The 11,021-nt window shown below is 42.9% G+C and overlaps 1 protein-coding gene across 1 annotated transcript in view; it reads left to right on the top strand.

Moving 5' to 3' along the window:
• Positions 1-4,959, top strand: part of LOC117485243 (zinc finger protein 420-like) — a 30,268-nt gene extending 25,309 nt beyond the window's left edge. Inside the window, exon 3 of the mRNA XM_034133789.1 lies at positions 4,229-4,959. Coding sequence (XP_033989680.1) covers positions 4,229-4,947 — 719 coding nt within the window. The 3' untranslated portion in view covers positions 4,948-4,959. The remainder of the gene's footprint in view (positions 1-4,228) is intronic.
• Positions 4,960-11,021: the final 6,062 nt, after the last annotated feature.

The following is an 11,021-nucleotide window of genomic DNA, read 5'->3' on the forward strand; positions in this document are numbered from 1 at the left end:
GGCGCAACTGAAGCGGTATTGCGCTAAAGGGGAAATTATTTTGACCGGACATTTTGACCGGAGAGATTTAGATTTGCCGGTCTTCAGCATATTTTACCGGTCATAGTCCGGTAATTACCGGCTAACGGGAACTCTGGTATGAGTATATAAATATGTAATTTACAGCAGCTGTAAGATGCTTGAAAAGCTTGAAAAGTGCTTGGATTTGACTTTGGAAAAGGTGTAAGAACCCTGAGTTATAAACAAACTTCTAAGAACATGTTTTTTTTCTTTTTTACAAGGAATACAGATTTATTTAATTCATATAATACATTAATACAAAATAAAATATGATATATATACATAAGATATATAAGATGTGAGAGCTGGTGTATCAGGTCAGTCCAATTCCCTGAAACTGTGGCAGGCAGAGACAAACTGTCCTGCAACAATGCAGCTCTCTTTATATTCCCCCAGGAGTATTTTTTGTTTTTCATTTTCATTTTTAAATATTTGAGGATGCTTATGGTTGAGTTTTGGGAAGATTTGTTTCCGTATAGCTTCAAAAGTTGGGCATTGTGTGAGGAAGTGCTGCTCTGTCTCCACAGCAGTTCCTCCTCACTGTTGGCATGATCGCTCCTCTTTTGGCAGCCATGTTTTCTTGTACCTGCCTGTTTCTATGGCCAGGCTGTGTCTCTCTCTCTCCTCTCTCCTCTCTCTGTCTCTCTCTCTCTCTCTCCTCTCTCTGTCCCTCTCTCTCTCTCTCTCTCTCTGTCTCTCACCTGTCTCCCTCAGTCTCTCTCTCTCTCTGTCTCTCACCTGTCTCCCTCAGTCTCTCTCTCTCTCTCTGTCTCTCACCTGTCTCCCTCTGTCTCTCACCTGTCTGTCTCTCTGTCTCTGTACCTGTTTCTATGGCCAGGCTGTGAGCACTTATGGCGCATTTCCACTACACGGTCGGCCTCGGCCACACTCGGTACAGCTCGGTACGGCTTGGCCGCGTTGGGCCTTAACAGGGCCGACTCACTTCATGCTGCGCTTCCATTACAGTTTAGGAACTGGGGTAGTTACTATAGTAACGCAGTGTAGGCGGAGCCGTGACGTCATCTTCAATGAGAACTCGAGAAACACAACACAGCCGTTAGCTGTTAGCACTCAGAGCTCACAGCTCCTTATATATGTTCAGAAACTCGACAAAAGTGAAACAAGTACAAACCACAGACTGCCTGTGTCATGGTGAATACAGTCGCTGCTTTATTTATGTCTGTATAGGCCGTTGTTGTGAGTGTGGAAGGTCAGAGCATATACTGCGTTAGCTTAGCCCAGCGGTTTTCAAAGTGTGAGGCGCGCCTCCCTGGGGGGGGCGCCAGAGAGCTTCAGGGGAGGCGCAGCATGAGAAAAAAAAGTAACGAGAACAAGATGAGTAAAGTGTCACTTGCACACTTTTGGCTGTCTGTGGAGACCGACTTCCCCCACCTCGCCAAAAAGGTTGTAAAAGTGCTCATACCCTTCACCTCCACCTACCGGTGTGAGTGCGGGTTTCCCGCATTGACTTTGATCAAAAGCAAGTACCGGTCAAGGCTGCAGCCAGAGGATGATCTGCGTTTATTCCTGTCTACATTGCATCCCCGCCAGAGTCCTGCACGGGTCTGATTTTCAAGACCCGCTCACGCCCCGCACCTGCAACGTGCAATACCGAACCCGCCCCGCCACCCGCACATATTGCCAATTAGTTCCGCAAACCGACCCGACCCGTCGACACAAGATCCGCAAACCGACCCGAACCCGCATATCCTAGGAGCACTGAAAACATGCAATTATTAACACACGCAGTTGCGTATTTGGCTCAAAAAGCGTGGGATGTTGGTTATTTTCTCCATGACACCAAAAGCCTCCCAGACGTTGGATTTCGCTCTTGAGGAAGAGTTATTTACAATGCTGTATTCTCCGCTAGAGCTTCACCTCAGCCATTTCGAATGTGGCGCGCTCAGCAGCAGATTGATGCGGTGCAGAGGTTATGATTATGCGCGGTCCCGCGGGGAGAGGTCTGAGGAAACTTACCACCCGCGAATCACTTTTTTTGCGGGTCACCCGTCGGGTACCGACCCAATGCAGGACTCTGATCCCCGCAGGACTCTGATCCCCGCAGGACTCTGATCCCCGCATCACCCGCATGTGCGCATCAAAGACGCAGACTCATTGTTCCCAGCACTAAAGTAGGGGTGAGTGTAATAAGGAGGCAAAGTTGATGTTCAGTGTGTTGCCGGGAGCATATAAGGATTCATCCACGATGTTGAAAATGTAAAAAATGTTTAAAACACATATTTAAAACATAAAGATAAAAAGGTTTTAAAAAGTTATTTTTTAATGTTTTTAGGAGGTGACGCTACTCAGCCATTCAAATCGGTGCAGTCAGTGAGTCAGCACGATAGATTCAAACACACAGAGACGAGACAAGAAGAGAGAAACAGTTGGAGTAACTTCAAATGGCGTGCTCAAAAAAGAGAAAGGTAGACAGCGAAAACAGAGCATTTAATGACATTTGCTCTTATTGGACCTCTTTGAAATGCAATTGAATACCCCTGCATTATAGCAACAACAACAATAATAATAATAATAATGATAGCAATAATAATTGGGAGGGGGGGCGCGGCTGTTCTCATGTTCTCTGAGGGGAGGCTCACCTTCCCAGACTTTGAAAACCCCTGGCTTAGCCAATCTCCATCTAGAAAAACACGCATTTTAAAAGGTTTTTCGCCTGCCGTCTGTCTGCAGACTTGACAAAGCATTAATTCATGGTTTTTACTAACCGGTATCAGTATGTTGTTACTTCGGCATCATTTTGAAACGTGTATTACAATTAAATCACGGTCAAATATGTCCATCTTGTTGTAGTTCTAGCCCTCTTGCCAGCGCTCCTCTCTCTAGTTTAGCATACTCAGCCCGACTCAGCCCTGTTTGTTGGCCCCGATAGAACCACAATTTTGTCGGGCCAGAAAAGAGGTGAAAAAGTGGCCCCGGGCCGGGCCGGGCCGGGCCGTAACTAGGCCTAGTGGAAGCGCAACCAAAAACGGGTACGGCACGACACGGCACGCTTAAAGCGAGCTCCGCGCTGTAGTGGAACTGCGGCATAAGTCTGTATGCAAAGGAGTCTGATTCTTTTCGGAGTATGATCGGCACCACAGATCAAATCCGGGTACTTCAAAGAGAGATTCAGGCATTGTAGATTGTAGTAAGCGTTTCCGCCAGGGGGGGGGGCGTTTTGCCGTCATTTGACGCAATTATTCAGCTCGGAACGCCCTGAACTCGAGCAGAGGGCGTCCGAAAAAATAAATAATTCGAGAGAAGATCGAGAGTTTAAATCAGTTAAAAGCCAGTGGTTATGAAAACTAGAGTTTTATTTCCCACATTAACAACAATGGAGAGTGGGGCTCTGAAAGTGTGTGTGTGTGTGTGTGTGTGTGTGTGTGTGTGTGTGTGTGTGTGTGTGTGTGTGTGTGTGTGTGTGTGTGTGTGTGTGTGTGTGTGTGTGTGTGTGTGTGTGTGTGTGTGTGTGTGTGTGTGTGTGTGTGTGTGTGTGTGTGTGTGTGTGTGTGTGTGTGTGTGTGTGTGTGTGTGTGGTGTGTGTGTGTGTGTGTGTGTGTGTGTGTGTGTGTGTGTGTGTGTGTGTGTGTGTGTGTGTGTGTGTGTGTGTGTGTGTGTGTGTGTGTGTGTGTGTGTGTGTGTGTGTTGGCGGGCAGCAGATACTGTGAGAGTCAGACATGAATACATAGGTCAAGGCAGACTGGTTCACAGACTCTCCTGTTTTGCCGATCCGGTGCTTGAACAAATAACTCTACACCCCTACACAAGTCGAGTCTTTTTATCAATGTTAGTCAAGCAAGTCTCAAGTCAAAAAATATGCGACTCAAGTCATGTGACTCGAGTCCCCCACCTCTGGTATATACTGTGGTTAGAATGTTGCTGTATCAAATATAACCCAAACAGTTGATAAGTAGTATTTTGTTAACTCAAGGTTTATACTAAGTGAGTTTTTATTGTGTTAACTTGTGTATTCATGCTTTTTAGATTCACTTTCTCTCTTTCTCTGTCCGTCTGTTCTAGAAACCGAAAGGAAGAGAGAGACGTCACAGCTGTCAGAAATGTGACAAATCGTTTAGAACATCTGGAGATTTAAAGCGCCACCTGCATATTCATACTGGAGAAAAAACGTACAGCTGTGAAGAGTGTGGGACAACTTTCACTAGATCAGGTGCTCTCAAAATACATCAACGTATTCACACGGGAGAAAAACCGTACAGCTGTGAAGAGTGTGGGACAACTTTCACTAGATCAGATGCTCTCAAAATACATCAACGTATTCACACTGGAGAAAAACCGTACAGCTGTGAAGAGTGTGGGACAACTTTCACTACATCAGGTCATCTCAAAATACATCAACGTATTCACACGGGAGAAAAACCGTACAGCTGTGAAGAGTGTGGGACAACTTTCACTACATCAGGTCATCTCAAAATACATCAACGTATTCACACGGGAGAAAAACCGTACAGCTGTGAAGAGTGTGGGACAACTTTCACTACATCAGGTACTCTCAAAATACATCAACGTATTCACACGGGAGAAAAACCGTACAGCTGTGAAGAGTGTGGGACAACTTTCACTAGATCAGGTGATCTCAAAATACATCAACGTATTCATACTGGAGAAAAACCGTACTGGTGTGAAGAGTGTGGGAAAACGTTCACTAGATCAAGTCATCTCACAACACATCACCGTATTCATTCTGGAGAAAAACCGTACTGGTGTGAAGAGTGTGGGAAAACGTTCACTACATCAAGTCATCTCACAACACATCACCGTATTCATTCTGGAGAAAAACCGTACTGGTGTGAAGAGTGTGGGAAAACGTTCACTAGATCAGATGCTCTCAAAATACATCTTCGTGTTCACAAAGGAGAAAAACCATAGTGGTTTTAAGAGTGTGGGAATACTATGAGAGCCAAGCTAGCTGTTTCCTCCTCCTGATGTCCTGAGAGCTGTAGTTATATTTTAAGAGTCTTTCTGAATTGAAGTCTCATTCAAATAAAGCTTATTTCATTCAAATGTGTCTTTTCTTCAGTGAGATATCTTTATGGATTTCCTTATGACTTGAGAGTCTGATTTTAAAAGTGGTTTAATATTTCTGAGTCTGACTCAAGCAACTTAAATGTTTGCTTTTGGGCAAAGTCATCTGAACATTGTGTACTGTGCAAGTAATTTGGCACTCTACCTTTGTCCCTATATTTAGATAAACAAATTAATCCCCATTATTGCATTTAATAATTCATATTTCACGACTCACTGTTACTGTAGCACTGACCACTTTATTGTATAAAGTGCATTCAATTGAAAACACCATAGTGTTACAGTTAAATTCTGTACAATTATAAATACAATTATGTACATAAAAGTATTTACATATAATAAATAGATAATTAACGCCTACAATATCAGAGAAATTAGAATGTAACAATTGCACTGATGGCTCTGTGTGTTTTTTGTCACCAATATTATATTTTAATTTGCACTGCCTCCATGGCTATGGTTATGGCATGATAAGAACTGCTCTGTATTCCTAAAGTTTGACCTTTCTGGCAAAATATTTAATTGATTCAGTATAAATGATGGCAACAGCATAAACTAAGGTAAACACAGGTAAAAAAGCTCAAGTGGATACAAATCAGATGCATGAAACACATTCACTTTTGTAGATCCCAGGATTTATTTGTCATCAGCAGGTATGAATCAAATGTTAGGGTATCAATGACTTCTTGTAAACTAACATTTGTTGTTATGCAAGTCAACAACAACAACAACGAGATCTCACTCCACTGCAGAAGAAGAACAGGAATGATCCAGCTATTGAACCCAGTTGGATTCTTTAGGACTTTTTCTGAGCAACCATTCACCTTCATTGATTCAGTATAAAGGATGGCAACAGCAACAACATAAACACAGGTAAAAAAGCTCAAGTGGATACAAATCAGATGTACAATTATGTACAGGGAGGCTGTGGCGCAGTGCGTTGGTGTTGGGATCAGGGGAGCACAGGTTCAAACCCCACTGCAGTCAGCATGTCGTTGTGTCCCTGGGCAAGACACTTCACCCCACAGTATTGAGTATGTAAGTCGCTTTGGATGAAAGCGTCTAACAAGTAACATGTAATGTAATGTACATACAAGTATTTACACTTTTTACATTAATGACGTACATATGAATGAAAACTATTTACAATATACATCAAATATAAAAGTCGACATGAAAATAAACTTCACCCCAAATTGCTCCTGTGGGGATTGCCCACAGTATTGAGTATGTAAGTCGCTTTGGATAACAAGTAACATGTAATGTAATGTACATATATTTACAATATAATAAATATAAAACTCAACATGAAAAATAAAAATGATAACACAGCAAGTTGAAAAACATTTAAATGACTATTTACAATATTTACATAGCAACAGGCCATTGCTCCAACTCGTCAACAACAGCTGTAAAATGTTGGTAACTGTTGTAGACTGTGTTCTCCAGACCCTTTGATGGAGACATCCTCTTCACAGGGCAGAAGACTTTGGCCACAGCACGTGCACGACGGCAGCTTTTGAACCCGGACACTTTGGCTCCTACTCCAAAACCCGGTGCTGGATCCTCTCATACGCCTTCAAGATAGTGGTCTTCTCAGGGCTAGTGTGAGAACCCTGTGGTGACTTCAACCACAGCAGTTTCACCAGCGTGTACATAAGCCTGTTGTTCATTGCACTAATGTCCTGTTGTGCTGGTGCGTAGCGAATGCCCATCTTCACGCGCTGTATCACAGCAGCATCGACAAGGTTGTGCCGTTTAGTGCGGCAGTACAGGGTGTTGCCCCAGTGCGTTCTGTACAGCTGGTTGAACTTCTGCTGCTGTTTGTCGTGGTCCTCCACTGCATTCCAGGCAGCCAGGATCGCGTTCCTCTGCTCGGTGATAAGGGACAGCTTGTCATCTGAGCTTGGGAAATGCTTATCTGCAACCTGGAATAACACGTAGGACAATTTTGAAGCGTACCATATTTGTATGCATAGGCCAATTGAAAGGATTAATGTTCATATTTGACATGTTCTATTTCAAGAGGATTAATTTGCTTTTAATTCTAACTGCTTTCCAGTTCCTACGCTTTTTGAAATTGTGCTTTTATTGCTTTTTATTATTAGACGTGTATATTATTGTTATTATTAATGAAAGCGACTGCACTTGTGTACCTGGGATCATGTGAGGCAGAGACTTGTATTGTATGTCTATTAACTTAACATGATCATATGCCTCGAAATACTTGTTTACTTAAATGGTGATCAAACTGTTTTGAGACCCACTGAGATAACTAACTAAAAGTTAACTATCTAAACACTGAGAGAGTCCTTTACCTCACTGAGCTGACGTTATCTGACAGGAGAGATCTACAGTTAGTCTAACCATTGAATATTATTATACTGTATACATGTTTTTTCAGTACAGCTTAACCATGTAGCACATATGTACAATGTGCACATATTGTACTCACACTACCCCACTGCATTCCTTAGATACTCTATTGATATACTGTATTATTCCTATTTTATTTCTACGGGTATACATACTGTATATTTCAACCATATTCGATGTAAATATTGCTATATTTGTAATGTTATAAAATATATTACTTACACTCTGCAGTTGTTAATTAGCTCAGATGCTTCTAGGACTTGTTGGTGTTGGGCGGCTGGCCGATCTTTGACAGATCCGCGAACGACACGTTGGCCGAGCCTCGCTTCACTGGTTTGGCCTGAAAAAGAGAAAGAAAGAAACAAAATGTAAACACACACACACACACACACACACACACACACACACACACACACACACACACACACACACACACACTTCTTGTGCTTATGTCCCCCCATCACCTTCCAGACAAAACAATTTACTCTAAGTTACGGGAACCTCTCACCTTCTCACAGGTGCGAGCTCTGTGCCCCTCGAGAAAGAAAAACCTCTCACTTTCTTGCAGTAAATGCCCCTCCATTACTGATGTTTTGAACCAGATGAAGAGGAGATTGAACCAGACATAGAGGACGATGTCTCAGAAATGGAAGACAACAGCGATCCAGATTATGAGCCTGACCAACAGTCAACAGACCAGGAAGAGGCCCCTGAGGGAGAGGCCCCTGAGGGAGAGGCCCCTGAGGGAGAGGCCCCTGAGGAGAGGCCAGAGGAGAGGCCCCTGAGGGAGAGGCCCCTGAGGGAGAGGCCCCTGAGGGAGAGGCCCTGAGGGAGAGGCCCTGAGGGAGAGGCCCCTGAGGGAGAGGCCCCTGAGGAAGAGGCCCCTGAGGGAGAGGCCCCTGAGGGAGAGGCCCCTGAGAGAGAGGAGCCCTGAATATTTATTTGTCTCTAAATGTTCATTGAGGAAAACAGTATCAGTGTCTTATTTTATATTCATCACAGTGAATGCAGTGAACGCTGAACTTGATGGGCCCACTGGTGGGTCCGGACCATATACTCTAGTTGAAAGTACACAATGAAACACTGACTTGCTTGTATCAAATCAATACATCCCATACATCATTGGAACGGGAAAATCTCAGCTACAACACCAACTGAAGCATTTCCATCTCCAGTAAACACAGCCTACATGGCAAGCATTTTTATAATATACAGTAATGTACAGTAAGCACTATGTTTGAACTTACTGCAAAATGATAACATGAAATTCACCCCTGGTGTCATTATGTCTGCCACCCATTGATTCTACTTGCTTTGACTGTTCAAATGAGATGTCAACCATCAAAATGGATAAGGGGGTTCCAGAGATATCACTGTGCAAAACACACCGCATGGTCTTATTTTTATCTTGGTTTTATGGAAATTATAGATAAATGCACCCCTACGTACTTTTAGAGTAAAGGGACGAGACAATCCTTGGTTTTCTGCTGAACTGTCCAGTCTCCTACATGAGAGAAACAAGGCCTGGGCAAAGGCTAGGAAATCAGGCTCAGAGGTAGAATGGCTGCGTTTTAGGCAGCTAAGAAATAGCTTCACTTCACATGTCAAAAGTGCTAAGTCGAAGTACTATTTGTCAGTTACTACAGAAAACCTAAATAATCCTAGGAAATTTGGAAAGCCATAAATCGCTATCCACCGGTGAGATCCGAAATGAGCTACCTCCGTGCATTACCACAACATCTGGCTCTATATCGGACAGGGCTACTATGTTAAATTGTTTTAATGAGCATTTTGTGTCCTGCGGTTCTATGTTTGATTCTGTGACTAACTCTGCTTCTGTGAACACCACAGTCGGTGACTCTGAACAATGTGGTCTGGAAAACCCTTTCAGTTTTACTCCTTTACTGTAAATGTTGTTCATGAAGCATTATCTAAGTTAGATCCTAAGAAACCGGCTGGCCCGGACAACGTAGAACCTTTCTTTTTAAAGATAGCTGCAGATTTTATTGCTCCACCTCTCACTACTCTTTTTAACCTCTCCCTCAGCACAAATGCAATTCCTAAGTATGGAAGTCAGCGTATGTCCCTGCCACTACTAAAAGGAGGGGAGGCAACTGTTTTAAATAACTATAGGCCAATCTCGAAATTGTCAGTTCTGGCTAAGGTTCTTGAACGCCTAGTGAGTGAACAGGTAAAGGAGTTTTTATGTACAAATGACATCCTGTCTAAACATCAGTCAGGCTTCAGAAAGCAACATAGCACCATCACTGCCACAATGAAAGTGGTGAATGACATTACAAGTATTTTAGATAAAAAGCAGAGTTGTGCAGCTCTATTTATTGACCTTTCCAAGCGTTTGATACCGTCGATCATCACATCTTAAAGCAGAGGCTACTCAGTATTGGCTTATCCAGCCATGCAGTGGGGTGGTTTGTGAACTACCTCTCTGAAAGGTCCCAATGTGTTCACTTTGATGGGCTGTCTTCTGAGTGGGTTGAACATTGCTAATGGTGTTCCTCAAGGTTCTGTTTTAGGTCCACTTTTATTCTCCATCTACATCAATAGTTTAGGTGAAAATGTGGATGAAGCTACTTTGCATTTTTATGCGGATGACACCGTGATGTACTGTGCAGGTCCCTCCATTAAGGAGGCGGTTGTTAAATTACAGGCTGTTTTTAACATTATTCAGACTACAGCTCTCTGAACTAAAGCTTCTTTTAAATGTTGAGAAAACCAAGGTAATGCTCTTTTCTAAAGCTAAAAAGACTCCAGAGACTGCTTTGGATATTGTGACTATGCAAGGACAAGTAACTCCAAGTGGTTAGCTATTATAAATACCTGGTATCTGGCTTGATGATTGTCTACTTTTAAACTTCAGGTCACTAATCTGCTTAAAAGCTGAGGGTTAGATTAGGTTTCTTTTCAGAAACAAGTCCTGTTTCTCTTTGAAGCCAGGAAAAGGCTAGTCACTGTGACCTTTTTACCTGTGCTAGACTATGGTGATTTGATATATATGAATGCACCTGCCCATTGCCTGGAAAGGTTAGATGCCGCCTATCCCAGTGCTCTGAGATTTGTTACTAACTGTAAAGTACTTACTCATCACTGTACCCTGTATGCCAAGGCAGGTCTGCCTTCACTTACTGGGTCGGAGCTCAGTCACTGGTACATGTTCATCTACAAAGCCATGCTGGGTAAACTACCTTCTTATATCTGCTCTTTGATCTCACGGAGAGTGGCAAGTAGCTATTGCCTGAGATCACAGGATGTGTTTTTATTACATGTGCCAAGTGCTAGGACTGTTTTAGGTGCTAAAGCTTTTATGTGCGCTGCTCCTCTGGCTTGGAACACCATGCAAAAAATATTGAAACTGAGCATTTTGATTCCCTTGCATCGTTTTAAAGCACGACTGGATGAAATATTATTGGATACCTGTAAATGTAAATAGGTTGCTAATGTATACCCCTGTAATTATGTTGTGATGTCCTTTTGTTTTCTGTTTGTTTTTATATGTGTAACTAATGTACCGCAGGTCTCCCTTG

The sequence above is a fragment of the Trematomus bernacchii genome, unplaced genomic scaffold (genome assembly GCF_902827165.1).
Source record: "Trematomus bernacchii unplaced genomic scaffold, fTreBer1.1, whole genome shotgun sequence".
NCBI classification, from domain to species: domain Eukaryota; kingdom Metazoa; phylum Chordata; class Actinopteri; order Perciformes; family Nototheniidae; genus Trematomus; species Trematomus bernacchii.